The 25,993-nt window shown below is 37.7% G+C and overlaps 1 protein-coding gene across 8 annotated transcripts in view; it reads left to right on the top strand.

Annotated features, from left to right (window-relative positions):
* The window catches only part of CCT6B (chaperonin containing TCP1 subunit 6B), a 31,383-nt gene extending 5,501 nt beyond the window's left edge, over window positions 1-25,882 (top strand). Inside the window, exons 4-11 of one of the 8 annotated variants that reach the window (XM_042966160.1) lie at window positions 3,041-3,214; window positions 14,067-14,149; window positions 14,713-14,833; window positions 15,135-15,282; window positions 21,765-21,898; window positions 23,761-23,863; window positions 25,115-25,187; window positions 25,698-25,882. In XM_042966160.1, the coding sequence (XP_042822094.1) occupies window positions 3,041-3,214; window positions 14,067-14,149; window positions 14,713-14,833; window positions 15,135-15,282; window positions 21,765-21,898; window positions 23,761-23,863; window positions 25,115-25,187; window positions 25,698-25,770 (909 nt within the window). In that variant the 3' untranslated portion in view covers window positions 25,771-25,882. Of the gene's footprint in view, window positions 1-3,040; window positions 3,215-5,319; window positions 5,424-14,066; window positions 14,150-14,712; window positions 14,834-15,134; window positions 15,283-21,764; window positions 21,899-23,760; window positions 23,864-25,114; window positions 25,188-25,697 lie in introns of those variants that run through there. The other 7 variants (XM_042966161.1, XR_006211070.1, XR_006211072.1 and 4 more) reach the window with 7 other exon arrangements.
* Window positions 25,883-25,993: the final 111 nt, after the last annotated feature.

The raw sequence follows: 25,993 nt of genomic DNA, 5'->3' as shown, positions 1-25,993 counted from the left end.
CTCTTCCATTTATAGTGCTGTTTCATGATAAAGCTTATTTCTGTCCTGATTATAAGACTGTCAGAGAAAAGTAGGACTACTTGCTTCCTTTAATAACATTCAGCAGGAGAGGGAGGATAAAACTATTTGCCCAATTATGGAGTTTAAGTCCTTCCTTTATAATATAATTGGGCCAACTTTGATCTGTGTCCATCCCAAATCAATAACAGGTTTTAGGGGAATTGACTTAATCCAATCAGGATCTACCCCTTGAGTTAGGTAGAGAGGGTAGCTTCCTCTGAAGACCTGAGGAAGAGATACCTAAACAAGATTAGGGTTTGGTTAGGGAAAAAAAAGTTTGGGAAGGGGGAGATGCTGACGGGCGTTGACATAATTGTGAAACTGTGTCAGTATAGTGATAGACCTAAGTACCAGATGTGATAGAAACACTGAGGAAGGAGTGATATCCTAAACTTGCCCGAATTAGGAAGCACTCTTTGGAGGAAGTAAGACCTGGGTTAAATCTTTAGGATGAGAGGCAGTGAACCAGTGGAAAGAGTGAGGGACAAGGAGAAAGACATTCCAGGCAGAAGGAACAAAATTAACAGAGGCAAAATTAACAGAGAAGAGAAGCAGCATGGTATGTGTGTAAAGCTGCAAACGTTTTGGTGTTGGCCAGACTTTAAAGTGCTGTGGGACGGCAATGAAAGGCAGGAGAAGTAGGTGGAAGCTGGATTACAAAGGGCATGTGGTATACTAACCACGAAGAATGTTCATGTTAACATATTAATGACTGATCTGGTCAGATTGCCATTTTAAATATTCGAGGGACAGCTTTAAGGGAGTCAAGACTAGAGGATCATAGTCCGGGTGAGAAATTGTGAGATCCGAGACTGAGGAAGTGTTTTGAAAATGTTTAATAACACAGGGTCTGGAGTCAGGCTTCGTAGGTTTAAATCCTGGCTCTACCACTTAATATCCTGGTGATCTAAAGCAAGTTACATTATTCTTATAAACCTCAATTTCCTCATCTGTGAAACAGAAATAATACCCACTTCGTAGTGTTGAGAGGATTGAATGAAATAAGCCTTTTAGATTAGAACCTGGCACAAATCCTTAAGAAATGTTAACTTTAAAAAATTATTGTAGGACTGATGTAGAGGAATGGAGGAAGGGAATAAATTAGACCCAGTTCCAGCTTTCAATAAGTTTATATATTTTTCCAGAAAAGACAATTAAAAAAATTATTTTGTTGGGGCGCCTGGGTGGCTTGGTCGGTTGAGTGTCCAGCTTCGGCTCAGGTCATGATCTCACGGTCCGTGGGTTCGAGCCCCGCGTCGGGCTCTGTGCTGACCGCTCAGAGCCTGGAGCCTGTTTCAGATTCTGTGTCTCCCTCTCTCTGTGACCCTCCCCCGTTCATGCTCTGTCTCTCTCTGTCTCAAAAATTAAAAAAAACGTTAAAAAAATTTTTTTTAAATAAAAAAAATTATTTTGTTATAATATCAAGCCTATAGAAATGTTTCAGGAATATTCCAAAGAATAACATTTCTCTCTTTCTCAGATATAAACGTATATATGGTGTATGCATATATGTATGTATGTACATATTTTTTGAATGGTGTAAGTTGCAGACATGATCATCTAAATGTTTCAGTGTATGTTTCTTAAAAAAATTTTTTTTAAAAATTTTATTTATTTTGAGAGAGAGAGAGAGAGAGAGAGAGAGAGAGAGAGAATCCAAGCAGGCTCCAGTGCTGTCTGTACAGAGCCTGATGTGGGTCTGGATCTCACAAACTGTGAGATCGTGACCTAAGCCGAAATCAAGAGTTGGACACTTAACTGACTGAGCCACCCAGGCGCCCCTCATTGTATATTTCTTAAAACCAGGATATTCTCTTATGTAGTCACAGAATAGTGATCAAAACCAAGAAATAAATATTAACATTGATACATTGATACAGTAATATAATCTATAGATTTTATTCCTATTTTATCATTTGTCCCAACAGTGTCCTTTATAGCAGAAGAAAATCTACATTCATGCATTGCATTCAGTTGTCCTATCCCTATAGTCTTCTTTATTTTTTAATTTTTAACATTTTCTCAAAAAATTTTTTTAATGTTTATCTGTTTTTGAGAGAGAGAGAGAGAGAGTGCGCGCGCATGCCGGGGAGGGGCCAAGAGAGAGGGAGACACAGAATCTGAAGCAGTCTCCAGGCTTCATTTATTTAGGGGCTCCTGGTGGCTTAGCTAGTTGAGCGTCTGACTTCAGTTCAGGTGGTTTGTGAGTTCAAGCCTCACACCAGGCATGCTGCTGTCAGCCTATCAGTGCAGAGTCCACTTTGGATCCTCTGTCCCTCCTCTCTGTCCCTCCCCTCTTGCGCTCTCCCAAAATAAGTATATCTAAAAAAACGTCAGATGCTTAACTGACTGAGCCACCCAGGTGCCCTCCTTTAGTCTCTTTTAAACTGGAATTATCCTGAGCTGTCTTTTGTGTTTTATGACATTGCTGCTTTTAGAGTACAACCAATTATTTTGTACAAAGTCCTCAATGTGGATTTGACTATCACAATTAGACTCAGGTAATAAACTTCTGGCATGAAATACAATAGACGTGTGGTAGTGTTCTTAATGCATTGTATCAGGAGGTACATGATGTCTATTTGTCCCATTGCTGTGATGTTAACATTTGGTGAAGGTGGTGTTTGTCTGTACTTTCCTCCAAATCAGTGTTGGTTCTTTTCCTCTGCATTAAAGGAGTCTTTTCTTTTGTGCCCATTCGGAAGGGTACCACATGACAGTGTGTCATAATTTTTGGAAATAAAGAGGAGTTTTGTAGTGTTTTGTCCTGGACATAAATTTTTTTCTGTAAGTTTGAGGTTGTTTTAAATATGAAGCACTGAAAAATTACTTTCATAAGTTATGTACATGCATTTGTATTGAGTGCCATTGATGTGGGTAATATTACTTTCTTTGGACATAACCTATTAACAGGAGAAGATGGTTACTTTTACTTTGGATGACTTACTTTATGATTTTTAGTTTTATGTTGATGTGACAGGGCCTGCACCCTAGAATAATAGCTGAAGGATTTGAAGCTGCGAAGATAAAAGCACTTGAAGTTCTGGAAAAGGTTAAAATTAACAAAGAGATGAAAAGAGAAGTCCTCTTAGATGTGGCTAGAACATCTCTACAAACTAAAGTTCCTGCTGAATTGGCTGATGTGTTAACAGAGGTTTGTGATTAAACTTTTGCATTCAGAACAAATATAGACTAATGCATGATGATATTTTTATTTTTCCTATAAGAATCAACTATCGTATGTGGTTCTTTTGAACATGAAATAAAATACAGAAGGCAAACATTTATTCACTTAGTTATAGTCTAGACTTGATTGGTCAGAACAGTATGTGTAATTTTTCAAAAGTGTCATATTAAACCTTCTTTTAAGTTAACATGAAAGTTAATGAAAGGGGCCTGGCTGCCTTCTTAAACCTTCTTTTATTTTTATATTAAATATAATTTATTGTCAAATTGGTTTCCATACAACACCCAGTGCTCATCCCAACAGGTGCCCTCCTCAATGCCCATCACCCACTTTCCCCTCTCCCCCACCCCCCATCAACCCTCAGTTTGTTCTCAGTATTTAAGAGCCTCTATATTAAACTTTCTTTTAAGTTAACATGAAGGGAGCTTGGCTGCCTGTGGATCAACCCTTGTGGATGTCATTGGGGTGAGGTGCTGGTCTCTTAAAACCTAGAGGTCAATATTTATTATGTGAGGTGACACATAGGTTGTTAAGGTTACCACTTTAATGAAGTGTGATTGATCTGACAGATAATCTTCACATCTGGGAAATGCGTGTTTGTTTTGTTTACTTCTAAAGGTAAAATGTATGTAATTTAAGGAGTAGATTGGGTATTTTGGGAAGGCTTTTATCAGGTGGCTATAGTTTGATATCATCATTGTTGCTCAGCTTTGTATTTTCTGCAACTTGAATATATTGGTTTATCAGGAATGATGAATTCATAACCAAAATCACAAGACATTGATATATAAATCAGAATGCTGTCTTGCTAATTTACTCTGAGAAATATAAATGACAAATGGACTAGAACACCTGATTTGTTTCTGATCAATTCCCCTTACCAATAGGAAAACCTACTTTGCAAATCAGATTAAGATCAGACAATTTCTTGCTCAGCAGAGTTCAAATAAAGACCAAAGTATTTTCTCCTGTTGGAGTACATATATCAAGTGATCCAGAATCTTCATGTTATCTGGTTAGTGCGCCCATTCTCTTTTGGAGTTGTAGAAACACGGATACTCTCATTATCCTGTGGTCTTTGTCATTATTCCCTGTTAGATTCCAAAACCAAGTATCATGTTATCTCAGGTAAACTAAGGTATAGTTTTTTGCTTTATTTATATTTTAGGGTGGTTATATTGTAATACTTAATTTATGTAATTTCATATTACTTTCTTTAAAAAAAATTTTTTTTTTAACATTTATTTAGTTTTGAGAGACAGAGCACGAATGGGGGAGGGGCAGAGAGAGAGAGGGACATACAGAATCCAAAGCAGGCTTCAGGCTCTGAGCTGTCAGCACAGAGCCCGATGCGGGGCTAGAACCCACGAACCGTGTGATCATGTCCTGAGCTGAAGTTGGACATTTAACCGACTGAACCATCCAAGCTTTCTGAGCTAAGCAATAGGATATATTATTGTACCATGCTATATATCCCTGGGGTTATGTGGCAGAATAAATAACACATGTCTTTCTGGAGTATCAATTTCACGCTGCAATTTTGGGGAAAAAAATTACTTTCACATTAAAAGAAATGTATATCATGGCATGACGTAGAAGCTTTTCATGATAAAACACAAAATTTAAGACACTTCGTGTTAGTGTAACCAGCAAATTTTAGCTTTTACCTCAGATTACATTTCCTTCTTTTCCATTAAATATGTCTTTTGGTGGAAAAGTTTGCATAGTGTTGGTAGTAGAGCAGTGGCTTGGCAGTTAAAGAAAACGGAATTCTAGGCCTGGCTCTGCTTTTAGACCTTGTGTTAAGTCTGTAAATTCTTAAAAGTTTCAGAGTTTACTTTACTTAACTGTAAAATGAAGGCTTTGGGCCTGATGATCTCTGAAGTTCCTTCAGGGTCTAAAGTACCCACTGGCATTGGTTATTACTAATGTCCATAACAGAGTGGCCTTTGTGGCCTTGCCCTATATTTTGGGGCCTGAAGCCCTTTATCTGTTTAGTCTGATGATTACTTGGGCCAGTGATTTCTTTTAGTAGACCAGTAATTTACTGTTCTCATTCACTTCTCTTTCAGGCTGTGGTGGATTCTGTTTTGGCTATTAGAAGACTGGGTTATCCTATTGATCTCTTCATGATAGAAATCATGGAGATGAAGCATAAATCAGAAACAGATACAAAGTAAATTATATACACTTTTTTTTTAAGGTTTTATTTTTAAGTAATCTCTACACCAACATGGGGCTTGAACTTACAACCCCAAGATCAAAGTTGTATGCTCCTGTGACTGAGCCAGCCAGGTGCCCCTAAATTACATAAACTTTGATAATACATGGATTCTAGAATATTTGGTGTAGTTCAGATACTTTTTTTTCATTAATTTCATTAGTTACTTTAATTCAATATCAGTCTATTTTTTTAAAAATGTTTATTTTTGAGAGAGAGCACAGGCGGGGGAGGAGCGGAGAGGGAGGGGAACAGAGGATCCGAAGCGGGCTCTGCACTGACAACAGTGAGCCCAATGTGGGGCTTGAACTCATGAATCATGAGATCATGACTTGAGCCGACGTTGGACATTCAACTGACTGAGCCACTCAGGCGCCCCTCAACATCAGTCTGTTAATTCAACATATATTAAGTGAATACTTACCCTGAGCCAGTCATTGTTTTGGGTGCTAGGAATGAAGAGTAATACAAAACAGAATTTCTTTCTCTAAGAAGATTATGTTTTTAGTTGTGGGAGATAATAAATACATAAGTGATAATAAATGCTGGGAAGAAACTAGAGTGACTGAGAGCATGTGTGTGATTTTGGAGTGCTCAGGGAAGATCCTTATGATTGGAAACTAAACTCGAGAGCTAAGGAGGTATCTGAAGAAATAAGGGAGCTAGCCATGTGTATATTTGGATGAAGAGTTCTAAGTCAAGGGAATGACGGTTGAAAAGGCCCCAAGGCACCAGTGTGCTGGGGTGTCCCAGTGTGCCTGGAGCACAGTAAGTAAGAGGAAAAAAGAGTAGGAGTTGAAGTTGGAGAGGAAAGAGAGGTCAGACAATTGACATGGTCTGGGTAAGTATGTACTCAGAATATGTAGCATGTTGTTGATTTTGGACTTAATGAATTTTAAACTTTATTTTATGGAAAATTCTAAACATATATAAAAGCAGAAAGAATAGAATAGTGAACTCTCACATACCTGTCACTCATGTTTATCAATTTTCAATCTGTGGCCCATTTTATTTTTCCTTTTATTTCCCCTTATAAACTCCTCTTTCTCTTCCTCGTCCCAAACCTGGATTATTTTGAAGCCAATCCAAATATCATATTTCATTTGAAAACACTTTATTTTAATATATGTGTGTGTTTGTAGATATCTTTATTTACTTATTTCTTGAAGTTTTATTTGGTTTTTCTTAGATTGGCCATTGCACTTTTTATGGTGTCTTATTCCCTGCAGATCTTTCCAAGCCTGCCTTTTATTATTAAAAAAATTTTTTTTAATGTTTATTTATTTATTTATTTATTTATTTATTTATTTTTTTTACCCATTATGATTTATTCTCTACAATACTTCGTTAAAGAGTTCAATGATTTGCACTCAGAAGTTATATAGCCAAGAGGCAACCAAGTGTAATACAAAGAATTGGTCTGAAGTCTTTGCACAATGTTTATTTATTTTTGAGAGAGAGAAAGTGTACGAGCAGGGGAGGGGCAGAGAGAGAGGGAGACACAGAATCTGAAGCAGGCTCCAGGCTCTGAGCGGTCAGCACAGAGCCCAACGTTGGGCTCGAACGCACAAACTGTGAGATCATGACCTGAGCCAAAGTTGGACACTTAACTGACTGAGCCACCCAGGCGCCCCTGTGTTTTGTTTCTATATGTGCCATTCATCATGTTTGAAAAAGGTATTTGTAGAAATTATCTGAGACCTAGGATGAAGGTGCATTTCTGCACAGAGGATTTGAATTTGCTGTTGCAAGGAGCCTGGGGAATACTTTAAATTAAATCCACAGCTTGAGGGTTTTGTTTTTGTTTGTTTTTAATATCTAGTTGTGTTTAAAAAATTTTTTTAATATTTATTTATTTTTGAGAGAGAGAGAGAGGCAGACTGCAAGCAGGGGGAGGGGCAGAGAGAGAAGAAGACACAGAATCAGAAGCAGTCTCCAGGCTCTGAGAGTCTCCAGGCTCTGTCAGCATAGAGCCCGATGCGGGTCTTGAACCCATGAACTGTGAGATCATGACCTGAGCCGAAGTCAGTCACTTAACCGACTGAGCCACCCAGGCGCCCCTAGTTTTGTTTTTTTAAATGTTTGTTTATTTCGAGAGAGAGAGAGAGAGGAAGCATATGATCAGGCAAGGGGCAGAGAGGGGGAGAGAGAGAATCGGAAGCAGGCTCCTCACTGTCAGCACAGAGCCCCACACAGGGCTTGATCTCATTAACCGTGAGATCATGACCTGAGCCAAAACCAAGAGTCAGACGCTTAACCGAGTGAGCCACCCAGCCATCCCAAATATCCAGTTGGTAGTTCTAACTGCTGATTCATATGAGGACTGCTTGCTTCTAGTTCATCCTTCTGGTTTATGCCCTGAGTATGTAGCCCTTTGGTGTTCCTACTTAAAGTGAAGAGTGTCTCCTATTAGACCCTCTACCTTCGATGAGCCCTGAGCTTTTCTTCTGTCCCCCTCTCATAGTGAGGTTGTTGAAACCCAAGTTCAGATTGATCTGAATTGTCAAGTGACTTTAGGATAAGAGTACTTGCAGTTCTTTTCTTATCCTTTGGAGTTCATGTTTTCTTTACTATTTTAGAGTTCTCCAGTGTTTTTAAGCGTTTAATTTTTTTTTAATGTTTATTTATTTTTGAGAGACAGAATGTGAGTGGGGGAGAGGCAGAGAGAGCGGGAAACACAGAATCTGAAGCAGGCTCCAGGCTTGAGCTGTCAGCACAGAGCCCGATGCAGAGCTCAAACCCACGAACGTGAGCCAAATTTGGACGCCTAACCAACTGAGCCACCCAGGTGCTCCTAAGGTTTTTGTTTTTAACCCAGCATTTTGCTTTTGGTAGTAGGGTTGGTCCAAATTAGTCTACTATTGCTGAGGGCAATAGCAGTTCTGATTTATATTTCAGAAGTATCTCTGTGGTTATTGTGGGGAGAATGCACTGTGAAGCAGGGCAAGGGCAGAAGTGGAGCCCAGTCAGGAATCTGTTGTAATACGGGTGAGGGGTGAAAACACTTAGAAGGAACAATAGGATCTGTTGATGGTTTGACATAGAGTGTGACAGAAATAGTGTCAAGGATGTCTCTTGGGGCTTTGCATGGAGCATCTGGAGAAGGGGAAATGCCATTTCTTGGGATAGAAAAGACTCGGAGGAACAGATTTGGGGAAATAAATCAAGAGCACAGTTTGGGAAATGTTATGTTTTAAGATGCCTGTTAGGCATCCATGTGTGAGTAGGGAGTTGGAGAGGTGTGTCTGCAGTTCAGAATAGAGGTCTGATCTAGAAAAATATTTGGGAGTCATCTGTGTATAGATGACTTAAAGCTTATGAGAGGTAGTGAGATCAGCTGAGAAGTGAATATAGATAGAAGTTTAGGGGCACCTGGGTGGCTCGGTCGGTTAAGCGTCCGACTTCGGCTCAGGTCATGATCTCACGGTCCGTGGGTTCGAGCCCCGTATCGGGCTCTGTGCTGACAGCTCAGAGCCTGGAGCCTGTTTCAGATTCTGTGTCTCCCTCTCTCTGTGACCCTCCCCCGTTCATGCTCTGTCTCTCTCTGTCTCAAAAATAAATAAACGTTAAAAAAAAAAAAAGAAGTGAATATAGATAGAAGTTTAAAGTTGGTCCCTGGAAACTCAAATGTTTAGAAATTGAGAAGACAAGGAGTGCCTGGGTGGCTCAGTCGCTTAAGTGTCCAACTCTTGATTAAGGCTCAGGTCATGATCTCATGGTCTGTGAGTTTGAGCCCCATGTCAGGCTCTGTGCTGACAGCATGGAGCCTGCTTCGGATTCTCTGTCCCCCTCTCTCTGCCCCTTCCCTGCTCACACACTCTCTCTCTGTCAAAATAAATAAGCTTAAAAAAAAAAAAGAAATTGAGAAGATGAGAAGGATTCAGCACCAGAAGGGATGGTCACTGAGATAGGAGGAAAGCCAAGAGAAAGTATTGTCCCAGAAGCTAAGAGAGGAAAATGTTTCAAGGGGAGAATAATCAAGTATGTCATATGCTGCTGAAACTTAGAGCAAGTTGTTGTGGATTGAAAATTGACCATTAGATATGGAAGGCATTTAATGTTTTTGGTGACTTGGATGGGAACTGATTTAATAAAGGAGTAGGTGTGAAAGTTGGATTGAAGTGGGCTTGAAAGAGAGAAGTGGTTAAGGAAGAAGTGAGGGTGCAAGCATACACAGCTCCAAGGAGGTTAGCAGAGAAACGGGCAGTAGCTAGAAGGGGGGATGGGAAGGGACTTGAAGGAGAAGCCTTCTTTGTTTTAAAGATGAGAATTTTCATGGCAAGTCTGTGTCCTGACGAGAATGTTCCTGGAGGCAGGAGGAACTGACATGGGGGAAGAGGGGATGATGCCGGAGCAGAGACCAGAAAGGGAATAGAGTACACACATGCAGGGGTTAACCTGAGAGAAGAGCATGGACAGTTCGCTCATAGGAACAGGAGGTTCAGGGTCAAGTGCAGGTGGACTGGTAGAGGTAGTGATGGGACAATGTGTTTTCTCAAAGCACAAGGTCACTTGCTGAGAATGAGAGAGGGGGGAAGAGTAAAGAGACCTGGAGAGTGACAAGTGTTGAACATATAGTTTGCTTGTTTTCTTCCTAAAGAAAAGATCTGCACTTTCAGCTGGGAGTTGGATAATTAGATTAAAATGTTGTAGTCAGATTAAAATTAGTAGTTAAATTAAAAGTTTGAAAACTTCCTTATAATTGTGTTTAACTATTTTAACTATTATTTCTTTTATGTTTATGTATAACAAATATTGGTTATAAGAGATTTGTAAATAGAAATACCACTCCCTAATTGGGTATAAATGAAGTTTTAAAAGTTATGAAAATATTTACTCTTGAAAGAAAATTTCAACGATAGGAAAAAAGCGTCTCCCACTCCTGAATTATCTGTATTCCTACCACCCAAGCATAACTCTACTCTTAATTTCTTTTCATTTTTTCTTGTCAGTACTGAAGTGCTTATTTTCTAAAAGAGTAGTTATAATCATGCTTTATAGGTAGTTTGTTATTCTGTGTTTGTTTATCAGCTACCACTGTAAATATTTTTCCATGTCATTACATAGTTTTCACGACCACGAAATAGTTGGGTCAGTTATTTGCTGAACAATGCCTTATTATTGGACATTTAGGTTAACAATGTTTGGTGCTTCCATATAATTATTTTGAACAAATGTTCCTAAGAAACTCACTGTGTGCCTACCTTTCATTACTTGACCAGCTGTGTCATACGTGTGAGCCACATAATTTAGAGAATAATTCTGGGTTGACTTTTCATTGTGACTTCCCAGTCACACTGTGTTAAAATAAATTTTCTTTTCTAATTTTGCTAATTATGTGTTAGGCTTAAAGTTGGTGCAAGGAAACAATGTGTGCCCCAGTAGTTCTGTTACAATTTTAAGAATACAATCCTTATTTTATAACAAATTTTAGAGTGTATATTCAGAGGAGAAACATTACATATTTTTAATAGGTTGATCAGAGGATTAGTTCTGGATCATGGTGCCCGTCATCCAGATATGAAGAAACGAGTAGAAGATGCGTTTATCCTTTCTTGCAATGTATCACTAGAATATGAAAAAACGTACGTGTCAGTTACTCTTTGTGAATTTTGAAATTGTATTTTCTTTTTAAATTTTCTTTTAACATTTATTTGAGAGAGAGACACACAAAAGAGCGTGAGCAGGGGAGGGGCAGAGAGAGAGGGAGACACAGAATCCGAAGCAGGCTCCAGGCTCTGTGCTGTCAGCACAGAGACCAACACAGGGCTCGAGCTCCCAAGCTGTGAGATTATGACCTGAGCTGAAGTCAGACACTCACCGACTGAGCCACCTAGGCACTCCTGAAATTGTATTTTCTAAAAGTGTTATTTTAATCTCTTGCTTCCCTGCCAGATGTTTAGTGTAAACGCCTTCTGCCTTTTCCTCCTCTCTCTTCTGCCTTTACTAGCTTGTTTTTATTAATCTTTTAGAGAGGTGAGCTCTGGTTTCTTTTATAAGTCTGCTGAAGAGAAAGAGAAACTGGTAAAAGCTGAAAGAAAATTTATTGAAGATCGAGTACAAAAAATAATAGACCTGAAAGACAAAGTCTGTGCTTAGTCCAGTAAAGGATTTGTTGTCATTAATCAAAAGGTGAGAAAGAAAATTTTGATTTTAACTATGTGTAAATGTTTTTCACCATTTCTCAGAGTGTGGTCTGTGGATTCCCGGGAGTCCATAAGACCATTTCAGGGAGTCTATGAGGTCAAAATTATTTTCATGATAATAATAGTAATAATAATGCCTTTCACATTGTGCTGACATTTGCAGTGATCATGCAAAGGCAACGTTAGGTAAAACTACTGGTGCATTAGTACAAATCAAAGCAGTAGCACCAAACTGTACTAATAGTCATTATATTCTTTTTCCCATTCTACCGTACACTTGCAGTTAAAAAAAAAAGTTTCATTGGAGAATATCTTGATGAAGTGGTAAAACTTATTAATTTTATTGAATTTTGATCCTTACATAGGCATCCTTTTATAATTCTGTGTGACGGAGTGTGAAATCTGCACATCAGAATATGGTTATCTTGAAGGAAAACTCTTGTATAATAGAGTTGCAAGCTGACCTAGCCACTTTTCATGGAATGCCATTTTTACTTTAAAGAATTAACTGACAGGGGCAGCTGGTTGGCTCAGTGGGTAGAGCAAGTGACTATTGATCTCAGGGTTGTGAGTTCAAGGCATACGTTGGGCAGACAGATTACTTAAAAAAAAAAAGTAACTGACAAACTGTGGTTATTTAGATGTGGGTATTTGGCAGGTTTTTCTCAAAAAGGAAGAAGTGGTTCTGTCACTTCAAGGAAAACAGTTGACAGTATTTGTTGCCAATAAATTTGAGCTTTCAAGCAAAAATTAAAATTTTGGAAAACTCGTATCTGACATTGTGAATGTCACAGCTCTCCAATACTTAAAGGACTTTTCTTTTTTTAAATTTTTTTTTTAACGTTTTATTTATTTTTGAGACAGAGAGAGACAGAGCATGAATGGGGGAGGGGCAGAGAGAGAGGGAGACACAGAATCAGAAGCAGGCTCCAGGCTCTGAGCCATCAGCCCAGAGCCCGACGCGGGGCTCGAACTCACGGACCGCGAGATCGTGACCTGAGCCGAAGTCGGATGTTTAACCGACTGAGCCACCCAGGCACCCCAAAGGACTTTTCTGATAATGTTAATGGTGATATTAGCAAATGTGATATTTCTGATATTGTAGAACTGTGAAATGTATCAGCATTTGGAAGCTCTGCTTAACATAGTGAACCAATGTTTTCTTCTTTTTTTCTTTTCAGATTTTTATTTAAATTCTAGTTAGGTAACATACAGTGCAATATTAGTTTCAGGAATAGAATTCGGTGATTCATCACTTACATACAACACCCAGTACTCATCACAAGTCCCCTCTTTAATACCCATCACCCATCTAGCCTATCCCCCACCCTCAAGGTTTTCTAAATGACAAAAAAACCATATGATTTAACAAAATCATACACGGGTAAATAATACACTCGAAGTGTAAGACAGGCAAGTGGATTTTATTTTATTATTATTATTATTTTAAAGTTTATTTATTTTCGAGAGAGAGAGAGGGAGTGAGCATGAGTGAGCAGGGGAGGGGCAGAGAGAGAGAGGAAGAGAGAGGATCTCAACAGGCCCCGCACTGTCAGTGCAGAGACCTACATGGGGCTTGAAATCATGAACTGTGAGATCATGACCTGAGCCAAAATCAGGAGTTGGACGCTTAACTGAGCCACCCAGGTGCCCCAGACAGGTGGATTTTCATATGAGAGAGTATGAAAATTTTATTGAGGGGCCCATGGGTGGCTTAGTTGGTTAAGTGTCGGACTTTGGCTCAGGTCATGATCTCAGGGTTCGTTAGTTTGAGCCCCGTGCTGGGCTCTGTGCTGACAGCTCAGACCCTGCAGCCTGCTTCGGATTTTGTGTCTCCCTCTCTCTCTATCCCTCCCCCGCTCACACTCTGTCCCTCTCTCTATCTTAAAAATAAACATTTTAAAAAAATTTTAAAGAAGAAAAGTTTATTGATAAGTTCCATATTTCACCTCGAAACTAACCTTTAAGAAACTATTATTTACTGAGTTTTGGTGTAGTATCAAAGAAGAACACCCACATTTATCTGAAAAGTTATTAAAATATTCCTCTTTTTCCCAGTATGTATTTGTGTGAGGCCAAGCTTTCTTCATATTCTTTAACCAAAACAAAATATCACACCATATTGAAGGCAGAAGCAGATGAGACTCCATATGTCTTCTGTTAAGACCGACATTAAAACGATATAAAAAATGTGAAACAGTGCCATTACTTTAACCTATATATTTTTTTTGTTTATGAAAGTATAGTAAGTTTTCACTTAAAAATGTTATTTATGTTAACATAAAATGAGTTTACTATTGTTTTGAATTTTAATTTATGATAACTTGTAGATAGAGTCCACATAAAAGTTTTTTGGGTTCTTAATTTTTAAGAATGTGAAGCAGTGCTGAGGTAAAGTTTGAGAACTAGTGCCTTAAGATGTGCTTATAACTTTTTGCTAATTTGATTTTAGGGAATTGATCCATTTTCCTTAGATGCTCTTGCAAAACATGGCATAGTAGCTCTTCGCAGGGCAAAAAGAAGAAATATGGAAAGGTAAGCTTGCAGATAATTATGTATCCTAAGTTTTTAGCAGATTAAATTGAAATGATTCCATGATATTCCTTTTAACTTGCATGTAAACATTGTTGAGCAAAGCAGTAGCATACATGTTCCAAATTTTGTTTTTAATTTCAATAAATAATGGAAATGTCAAAAATCAAGATTGTTAACCTACCTCAGAATTTGTTGCAGGACAAAGGTTTTCATCTTCTTAAAACAGATTTTAGGGGTGCCTGGGTGGCTCAGTCAGTTAAGCATATGACTCTTGGTTTCAGCTCAGGTCATGATCTCATGGTTTCGTGAGTTTGGGCCCCACATTGGGCTCTGCACTGACAGTGCGGAGCCTGCTTGAGATTTTCTCTCTCTCCCTCTCTCTCTGCCCCTCCCCTGTGTGCTCTCTCTCTCTCTCTCTCTCAAAAATAAATAAATTAACTTAAAAATTTTTTTTAAAAACCCAGATTTTAAAAACAGTACAATACAGTGACAATGCAGTCTTCTGTGTTAGGTATTTTTTCACCTTTGAGAAATTAAGTCTTTCATGCTTACCATAATCAAAGCTACGACGACCTCTGTAATTTCAGACTCTCTCTTGCTTGTGGTGGAATGGCTGTGAATTCTCTTGAAGACCTCAGTATACATTGTTTGGGGCATGCTGGTCTTGTACATGAGTGTACATTAGTGAGTATATCTGTGGGCAGTGGTTATAAAGTGAAGAGTAAACTTTTTTTTTTTTTTACGTACTAAATCTGTTCATTCAGGCTTTACCTTTTGATATCTGAATAATCCCCAGGATGTATTTTACAATTTATCTTTCTAAATGTTTGTTAAGAGTTCAAATATAACTTAACTGCTCTTAGTGTCTATTTAGTTATGTTTGATGAGAAAAATTTGCAAGATTGGATTCTAATATTATAAACTAGGACTTCACTTCATAATGACATTAAATATTAGAGTTATATCTTCTTGGATTACCCTCTAGGGTGAAGAAAAGTTCACTTTTATCGAGGCCTGTGTTAACCCTCGTTCTGTCACCTTGTTGGTTAAAGGACCAAATAAGCATACTCTCACACAAATCAAGGATGCTCTAAGGGATGGACTTCGTGCCATCAAAAATGCCATTGAAGATGGTAGGCTCTTTTTTATGATGGATATGAACCTTATGTATTTTAAAAGCGGTACTAAATCTGTCATGGTACACACAGTATTTTAGAAGATATGACTGATTACTCTTCTTTATTTCACTTTGGACAATTTATAATTTGGATTGTGAAGATTTTTCCTTTGCATTATTTGTAGTGAGTATGCTGCCCTTTTAATTAGCTTCTGTTTATGAAATGAAAAAGCACTTAATTTAACGCTATAGTATCTTTTTTTTGATACGTTATCTTAGTTTATTCAAATACCAGTGTGATTACACATGGTCCAAGAGGGCTCAAATAACAAACCAAATGTAAATAGATGTTAAAGATTGGTCTTCAAACATTATAGCCAATGGTGCCATGCTTGCCTATGATCTTACCGACATAAAACCACATCCACACCTCAGTGGCCTCCAAACCAGTCAGCGAGATTCCTTAACTGTGAACCTTTTGAAGCTACCAGTTTGAGTGCTTTTGGCTATTTTTTTCAAGCTCTGAATAGCTGTAGGGATCTCAGCAGGAATTGGAGGAGCCAGCTTTATTTGGCATAGTGCCAAAATGTGGCCAGTCGGGGCTTCAGGTAAGTTGTGACCTTACCAGCACCAAATGCTGGTGTTCATTCACCAGCCCTGGGGCCTTCTCTGCAAGGTTATGGACAAACTAGGCCATAGTTCCAGGATGGAAAGACTGTTACCCCACACTATAATAAAGTTTTTTTATTTTTAGAAATTTATTTTTAAAACCATGAAAAGGATTTAATAGCTTAGAACTCATTCTGTTACCTTAGATGTAGTGTAATTTTAAGAATGATTAAGACGGAATATTAGCATTTATTATTTATTGATAATTTATAAACTACCTTCTAAAAGGAGTTGAGGTAGATAATTCAATAAAAAACAGACGTTTAAAATAGAACGATAAGCACATGGAAAATGCTCAACATAGTCATTGGGAAAATGAAAATGAAAACCATAAAGAGATACCATTTCACAACTGTTAGGATGGCTATAAATCAAAAAACCTGGATGATAATAAATGTTGGCAAAGATGTGGAGAGATTGGAGCCTTCAACATTGCTGGTGGGAACTGTTGGAAAATAGCTGGGAGTTCCTTAACAAGTTAAACACAGAGACAGGGTGCCTGGGTGGCTCAGTTCATTGGGTGACTGACCAGCTCAGGTCATGATCTCATGGTCCGTGGGTTCGAGCCCCGTGTCGGGCTCTGTGCTGACAGCTCAGAGCCTGGAGCCTGTTTTGGATTCTGTGTCTCCCTTTCTCTCTGCCTCTCCCCTGCTTGCACTCTGTCTCTGTCTCTCAAAAATGAATAAACATTTAAAAATTTAAAAATTAGGGGCACCTGGGTGGCTTGGTCAGTTGGGTGTCCGACTTTGGCTCGGGTCATGATCTCACGGTTTGTGAGTTTGAGCCCCGCATTGGGCTCTGTGCTGACAGCTCAGAGCCTGGAGCCTGCTTCAGATTCTGTGTCTCCTTCTCTCTCTTCTCCTCCCCCGCTTGTGTTCTATCAAAAATAAATAAACATTAAAAAATTTTTCTTTTTTCGAAGTTAAACACAGAGATACTATATGACCCAGCAAATCAACTCTTAGGTATACCATAATATACCTTTGATCAAAGTGTTATAGCTACGTTTGTTGAAAAGACTCTTCTTTCACCAATGTGAAAAGCAATGTGTTGCTTTTGCATCTTTGATGAAGACCATTTGTCCATATTTGTGTGGTTTTATTTCTGGGTTTTTATTCTGTTCCACTGATCTGTTTGTCTGTCTCAATATTAATGTACTATCCTGATTACTGTAACTTTATAATAAGTCTTGAAATCAGCAATGTTAATCCTCTCATGTTGTTCTTTTCTAAGTTATTTTGGTTATTTAAAATCTTTTGCATTTCCATATGAATTTTAGAATCAGCTTGTCACTACTAAAAAGACTGCTGAGATTTTGATTAGAATTTCACTGAATCTGTAGAACATTTTGGGAATAATTGATAATCTTGATATCTTAACAATATTGAGTCATGGTATATCTATTTATTTCAGCCTTCTTTTTTTAAAATAAGTTTATTTTTTTTAAGTTTATTTATTTATTTTGAGAGAGAGAGAGAGAGAGAGAGAGAGAGAGAGAGAGAGAGAGAGACGTAGGGAGAGAGAGAGAGGTGGAGAGAATCCCAAGCAGGCTCCACATTGTTAGTACAGAGGTTGATGCAGGGCTGGATCCCATGAACCAGGAGATCATGACCTGAGCCAAAATCAAGAGTCAGACTCAACTGACTGAGCTCTCCAGGCGCCCCTATTTGGGCCTTCTTGACTCTGTCTCAGCAATATATATATATATATATATATATATATATATATATATATATACATATATGTATATATATACACATATATGTATATATATACACATATATGTATATGTGTACATATACATTGCTTGACTCTGTCTCAGCAATATATATATATATAAACACATATATATACACATATATGTATATATATACACATATATGTATGTGTATATACATATATACATATGTATACATACATATATGTATATACATATATACATATACATGTATACATATATACATATATGTATATGTGTATATATATGTGTGTATATATATATATTTTTTTACCCCAGCAATATTTTGTGATTCTTAGTGGCATATATTTTTTTCAGATGTATCTATGTATTTCATGAATTTTGATCCTATTATACATGATGTTTTTAAAATTTTAATTTCTGATTAACATATAGATACTGATTTTTGTTTACTGATCTTGAATTCTGCAACCTTGTTAAACTCACTTATTCTAGTAGCTTTCTTACAGATTTAATTGAGTTGTCTATATAAATAATCATGTTGTCTGCTAATAAAGACCGTTTTACTTGTTTCTTTCCAATCTGGATATTTTTTATTTCCTTTTTCTCTTTATTTCATGGGCTAGAAGCTGCAATACATTGTTGAATGGAAATAGTGAGAGTGGGCATTCTTTCCTTGCTCCTGATAATGGGGGGAAAATATTCAGCCTTTCTCTATTATGTATGATATTTAGCTGTAGGGTTTTCATAGAAGCCCTCTGTCATATTGAGGAAGTTCCCCTCTCTTGCTGAGACTTTTTATCATGAATAGATGTTGGATTTTGTCAGTTGCTTTTCTGTTGATCTATTGAGATGATTATATGTTTTTTCTCTTTAAGCTTATTAATGTGGTAAATTACATTGATTTTCAAATGTTCAACCAAACTTACATTCTTGGGGTAAACCCTACTTACTTATGATGTATTATTTTCTTTAAAAACGGATTACAGTTTTTAAAATTATTTTTTTTAAATTGTGGATATAAGTATATAGTTTGTCACTTTAATCATTTGTAAGTATTACAGTTCAGTGGCAATAAATACTTTCTTTCACACTGTTGTGTAGCCATCATGATCATGTATCCACAGAACATTTTCCATCTTAAGTACTGAAACTTTATACCCATTAAATAATAACTCTCCATTCCCCTCTCCTCCCAGCTCTTGGAAGCCACTATTCTGCTTTCTGTCTCTATGAATTTGACTATTCTATGTACCTCATTTGAGTGGAATCATCCAGTATCTGTCTTTTTGGGCCGGCTTATTTCACTTAGCACGATGTCTTCAAGGTTCATCCTTGAATGATGTGTCAGAATTTCCTTGCTTCTTCAGGCTGAATAATACTGTATTGTATGTATAAACCACATTTTATTTATCTATTTATCCAGTGATGGAAACTTAGATCACTTCATCTTTTGGGTATTGTAAGTAATGCTGCTATGTATTTCTATATATTATTGGACTTGATTTGCTAATATGCTGTTAAGAATTTTTTTAAGTTTTATTTATTTATTTTGAGAGAGAGAGAGAGAGAGTGGAAATGAGGGAAGGGCAGAGAGAGAGGTAGAGAGAGAATCCTAGGCAGGCTCCATGCCTAGCGTGGAGCCCAACATAGGGCTAGATCTCATGAACTCTGAGATCATGACCTGGGTGGAAGTAGGACTCTTAACCGACTGAGCCACCCAGGCGCCTCTATGCTGTTAAGAATTTTTATATCTATGTTCATAAGGGGTACTTGTGTATTTTCTTTCTTGTAATGCCTTTATCTTTTTTGCTGTTAGAATAATGGTGACCTCATAGAATGAGTTGGAAAGTATTCTCTCCTCTTTAATTTTCTGAAAGCGTTGAAATCTTGTGTAGAATTGGTATTTATTTCTTAAATGTTTGGTAGAATTCACCAGTAAAGCTATCTGGGTCTGGAGTTTTCTTAATGGGAAAATTTTACTATGAATTCAATCTTTTTAATAGAGACGGGGTATTCAGGTTATCTGTCTTTTTTGAGTTTGTGTCTTTCAAGAAATTTGTCCATTTCACCTGTTAAGATGATCAAACTACTGCCCATGAGCTAAATCCTTTTTGCTGCCTGGTTTTGGTAAATAAAGTTTTATTGGGGTACAGCTATACCCATTCATATATGTATTGTCTGTGGCTCTTTTTGTGCTATGGTGGCAGAGTTGATTAGTTAAAAAGAGATGGTGTGGTTCATAGAACCTGAAGTATTTATATCTGATCTTTTATAGAAAGTTTGCTAATCCCTTAACTTTTCAAATTTATTAGCATAAAATTGTTCATAATATTCCCTTATTATTATGCTTCTCATGTCTGTGGAATCTATAGTGATATTACCTTTTTCATTTCTGACATTGTTTATTTTTTTTTGGACACTGTTCATTTTTATTTCATTGATTTCCACTCTCATTATTTCTTTTTTCTGTTTATATTAGGTTTTATTTGCTCTTTTCTAGTTCTTAAGGTGAAAGCTGAGGTCGTTGGTTTGAGACCCTTCTTCTTTCTAGCATAGGTGTTTAGTGATATAAGTTTCTCTTCAGGTATTGCTTGAGTAGCATCCCACAAATTGTGATATGTTGTGTTTTCACAGAATGATATCAGGGAGGTTTTCAAAGTTACTGGCAATGTTCCGTTTCTTAAGCCAGGTGGGAAGTACATGAGTACATTTATTTGTGCATTTATTCTTTGTACTTTACACATATAAATATTCTTTTGTGTATATTCAGTATTTCACAGGAACTTAAAAAAGTTTTTTAAAATTATGTTTTAATTCCAGTATAATTAACGTACAGTGTAACACCACAGGGAACTTTTAACTTAAAAAAAAATTTTTTTTTAATGTTTATTTATTTTTGAGACAGAGGGAGACAGAGTGCGAGTGGGGGAGGGGCAGAGAGAGAGGGAGACACAGAATCTGAAACAGGCTCCAGGCTCTGAGCTGTCAGCACAGAGCCCAATGTGGGGCTCGAACCCACAAACTGTGAGATCATGACCTGAGCCGAAGTCAGGCACTCAATAGAGTGAGCCACCCAGACACCTCGGGAGCTTTTAACTTTTTAAAAGTGTGAATGGGAAGCAAGGATGCAATCATCTTGTGGGTAGACAACTCTTTTGAACAGTTTTGTTGTACAGAGAAGCAGAAGAAGGGGCTAGTAATTAAAAAATGATGTGGGATAGGGACACCTGGGTGGCTCAGTCATTTTAAGCATCCTACTCTTGATTCCGGCCCAGGTTATGATCTCACGGTTCATGGGTTCAAGCCCTGCATCGGGTTCTGTGCTGACAGCGTGGTGCCTGCTTGGGATTCTTTCTCTCCTTCTCTCTCTGCCCCTCTCCTGCTCACTCTCTCTCTCTCAAAATAGATAAACAAATATTAAAAAAAATGATGTGGGACAAAGGAGAGATTCTTCTTGTTTTGTTTTAAAGATGGGTGATTCCAAAACAAATTTGCTGATTCAAAGGAGAGTCATAAACTTTATAAAACCATACCAGCAGGTATAAAAGTCATATCCTGTTGTGAAAATTGATGTTTTTAAACAGAGCTTTTGCCTTAGAATAATGAAAACACCTATATTTTTTCCTTAGGTAGCAGTTTGGGTTTTGCTTCAGTATAGAAAACAAATACTTCATTAAGTCCCAAGAATTCCATACCAAAATGGTGGCCAAATCATCTTGGCCTAAATTTTTTTCAAATTGGATGTTACAATCTATTACCTGTCCCTATACGTGATAAATAATTACCTTTTACATGTAGTCATAAAGGAATAAGATGATGGTGGGAAGAATGTCTACTTTTACAAACAATTAAATAAGCTGGTTGCAGCCAATTGTCTGTACCATGCCTAATTTTTTAATGGTATGTAACTTCAGGATGCTTCATAAGACATCTAAGTAATCACTGAACTATGCAACTTACTTTATTTCTGTGTCTACTTAGGTATATTTTAGATGTAGGCCATATAATAGGTAATAGAACACACCTGAATAGCTAATTGCTTTTTTCTCTATTTTTTTTGTTTGTTTACTTTGTTTAATTATTTTTCCCTGTATGGAATGTCTTGCCAATCTTTTTTCCTCCAATAGGTTGTGTGGTTCCAGGAGCAGGTGCAGTTGAAGTGGCAATAGCTGAAGCTCTTGTTAATTACAAGCATAGTGTAAAAGGAAGAGTTCGTCTTGGAGTACAAGCTTTTGCTAATGCCTTACTCATTATTCCTAAGGTACAACTATCCTAATGGCTAAAGAACAACTGGTTAGATCTAAGGGTGTTGGATTACAAATTGCCCACATTATCTAACACCAGAGTAGAGAGAGTTTTAATTTGCATTTCCCCACACAGTTTTGTCTAAGATATTTTACAGCAAAAGCAGGGAAACTTTTGGGATAATAGCTCAGAATCCTTGTCAGAGTTTCCTGAAATCACTAAGTTACCCCCTTGCTAATCTCTGAGCTCCAAAAGTGGAAGTAAGTCCAGAAATTTCCTTCAAAAATGGTTTATGATTAATCATAATGAAAAAATTTAGAACTTAAAATTTAACTAGACTTTTGCGTAGATTTTTGTTTTGTTGGTGGTATCCAAAGTATTAATTATTATTTTAAACTGTGGGAATGAGAACTCCAAATACTAGCATGCTTTTGTCATTTTCATTATAATTCCTGGAAAAGGAGAGAAACCAGGTATTTTTTTCCATGTGTCAACAAAGGAAACAGACTACCATTCCTTTTCCTTTGCCTTAATCTGGTTGTGAACCACTTAGAAACACAGAAGACCATGTCAAAGATGTTATTACCATGAATTAAAAACATTAAGAACAATGCTAGCGGTGCGCCTGGGTGGCTCGGTCGGTTAAGCGTCCGACTTCGGCTCAGGTCATGATCTCACGGTCTGTGATTTCGAGCCCCGCGTCGGGCTCTGTGCTGACCGCTCAGAGCCTGGAGCCTGTTTCAGATTCTGTGTCTCCCTCTCTCTCTCTGCCCCTCCCCTGTTCACGCTCTCTCTCTGTCTCAAAAATAAATAAACATTAAAAAATTTTTTTTAAATAAAAAAATAAAAAAAAGAACAGTGCTAGCAAAGTCTCTTTGGTAATTGCTTTAAATTATTCACAATTTGTGGAATCTTTGAGAATCAGATATCTATTTTTCTCTTTCCCCAAAACAGCAAAGTCAGTTAAGTAATGATCCTGTAGTTGACACAAACTGGTAAGCCTGGTATACAGTGGTGGTTCCTTACTTATCAGCTGTTGGTTTTGTACTACTTGGAAATAAACCTGGTCTGGAGTGCTATTAGCTCCATTCCTGTTGTCACAGGTCATGACTCTCTTCATGTTGGTGAGGGACACAAGCATCCTGCAAATATGAAGGGTTCTTTTAGCAGGTATCTAGGAAAAGCTGGAAAATGTGTGGCTAGAGGGACGAGAAGAAACCATACCATTCTACTTCTTTACTCTATCTATCTATCTATCTATCTATCTATCTATCTATCCTCTACACCCAATGTGAAGCTCAAACTCACAACCCTGAGATGGAGTTACACACTCTTCCAACTGAGCCAGCCAGGTGTCCCTCTTTCCATTTTTTAAGAGATCTTTTGCAAGGAGGGAAATTACTGTAGTGGGGTGGGGATGGGGTACTATAATGTCCTCAGAATTTAGTGTGATGTACATACGGAAAATGTTTAAGTAAATATAAAAGCTGCTAGAGACATAAAATACTAATTTGGATTAGATTAAGGACAGAATTCTTCAAGGGTACCTGGGTGGCTCAGTTGGTTAAGCATTAGACTCTTGATTTTGTCTCAGGCCATGATCTCACAGTTGTGAGATTGAGCCCTGAGTTGGGCTCTGTGCTGGGCATGGAACCTGCTTAAGATTCTTCATCTCCCTCCCCCTCTGCCCTTTGCCCGCTTGCTTGTGTGCATGCACTCTCTCTCAAAGAATGGAATTCTTTAAAAGGAGGGGATTACTGTATTATAAGTGTGTTTTCACAAGACTAGAGAGCAGTGCCTTATTTATTATCTTTGATATTCAAATATATGTGTGAACGTATTTCATACGTATATTTATTATTATTTTTATTCCTAAAGGTTCTTGCTCAGAATTCTGGTTATGACCTGCAGGAAACTCTAGTAAAAGTTCAGGCTGAACATTCAGAATCAAAACAACCTGTTGGCATAGACTTGAATACAGGTAAGAAAGTGAAGAAAAATTAGCTGCTCAGTAAAGAAAGAGGTTATACTCCAGTGACCCAGAAGTTTGCAATTTAAAAAGAGAGGGTGGTCAGGGTAGAGCTAATTGAGGATATGTCTGTAGAAAGAAATCAAAGGAAGTGACGAAGTAGCCATGTTGGGGAACTGGGGAAAGAGTATCCTAGGCAGAGGGAACAGCCAGTGGAAAAGCCAGTGTTTGAAGTTTTTGAGGAGGAGGAAGGAGATGAGAGAAGTAATAGAAAGATCATGCAGGGGCATGTGGGCCAGTCCAAGGACTTTGACTTTGACTGTAGTGAAATAGGGAGCAATTTTTAGTAGAGGTGGGACATGGCCTAATTATGTTTAAAAGGATCACTGTGGTTGTTCTGTGGAGGGAAGTCCACTGAACAGCTGGAAGGTTGAAATTGCCATTAACCTCATTGAAGAACTGTGGGTGCAGCAGGTTGTGTGGGGGGAGGTCAGCACTGAGTTTTGGCAAAGCTCAGTTTGAAGTGTCTTTGACTTTCAAGTGAAATAGACAATTGGAAGTATGGGTATGGAGCTCAAGAAATAATTCTGGGTTGGGGGCACTTGGGTGGCTCAGTTGGTTAAGCGCCGATTTCCGCTCAGGTCAAGATCTTCTGGTTCGTGAGTTTGAAGCCACCCTGGGCTCTGTGCTGACAGCCTGGAGCCTGGAGCCTGCTTCAGATTCTGGGTCTCCCTCTATCTCTGCTCCTCCCCGCCTCGCACTCTGTGTGTGTGTGTGTCTCAAAAATCAATAATTAAAAGAAAAACTTAAAAAAAAAAAGAGGTCTGGATTGGAGATAAAAACTTGCGAGTTGCCAAAGTGCACATGGTTTAAATCAAGAAGACTGGATGAAATCACCTAAGGAGTGAGTGTAGAGGGAGAAGGAAATAATCCAGGACTGAGCTTTTGGGTATTCCAAAATTAAGGGAAGAAGAGGAAAATCCAAGACAGTCAACAGAAAAGGAGCCACTAACAAAAAAGAAAAAAGTCAGGCTGAACATGGTGGCCTGGGAGGCAAGCGAGAAAGAGTAGTGAGGAGGCCGTGTTAAGTGTTGCTGATAGATGAGGCCTGAGAACTGGCCACTGGATTTGATTTGATACCATGGAGTTCATTGTGACCTGGACACTATAGCTTTGTTGGTACATTAAGTACTGTTAGAATATATAACCAGCATTAACAGAATATACCAAGATTGTACTGTTAACATTGTTTTTACTTTGCAGGTGAGCCAATGTTAGCAGCTGATGCAGGAGTTTGGGATAACTATTGTGTGAAAAAACAACTTCTTCACTCTTGGTAAATTCATATTAATAAAAATAAAGACTTTTAGGGACATAATAACATTAAAACTTGTCTATTATTTTTACTACTCTATAGTAGAAAAATGGTTAAGTGTATGAAAAGGTGTGGTATCCAGTTATTAACATAGCTTCCATCATTTTTCAGTCCCTTTTCCATTTTAATTCTAGTAGTGTGATATATAAGAAATGTTTATCTTACTGTTTATTTGAGGGGAAGGGAAAGAGGGAAATTAAAATAGTACCAAATGCATAGTGGGGAAAGGCAAATGATGTGCCAAAAATGAGCTCAGTTTTGCTACACTATAAAATCAAACTTTTACTTTATCAGCAAAGGAGTTGAAATTATAATACAAGAGTTGATGTTTGTATTTATAATAGCTTTGTCTCATAAGATCTCATACCAACATCATTGATGAACAAAGTACTTTTAGTAGCTAAAGATTGCCGGGGGAAAAGATGGGAGTGGGTTGGTAGACTGTACTCACCCTATTATCTTTTTCCTCAGCACAGTGATTGCCACCAACATTCTCCTGGTTGATGAAATTATGCGAGCTGGTATGTCTTCTCTTAAAGGGTGATTGAGTTCAAAACCAACTCTTCTGGAAGCTGAGATTTAGTATACCTTATATCCAACTACCGTTATATACTGAGCCATTCTCAAGTTTTGTACAATAAATCCAGTTTATATTTGTTGGTCTTAGCAGTCTCAATAATACTTCATCAAAGTATAAAGAATACAAGAAATATTTTCACAGTAAAGGAATAATAGTGAAAATATTTGTTCTTAAGAGTTCTAACATT

Source organism: Panthera tigris, chromosome E1 (assembly GCF_018350195.1).
Source record: "Panthera tigris isolate Pti1 chromosome E1, P.tigris_Pti1_mat1.1, whole genome shotgun sequence".
NCBI lineage: Eukaryota > Metazoa > Chordata > Mammalia > Carnivora > Felidae > Panthera > Panthera tigris.
Note: the sequence above shows the minus strand (reverse complement) of the source record. Positions and strands in the feature narration are given on the sequence as shown.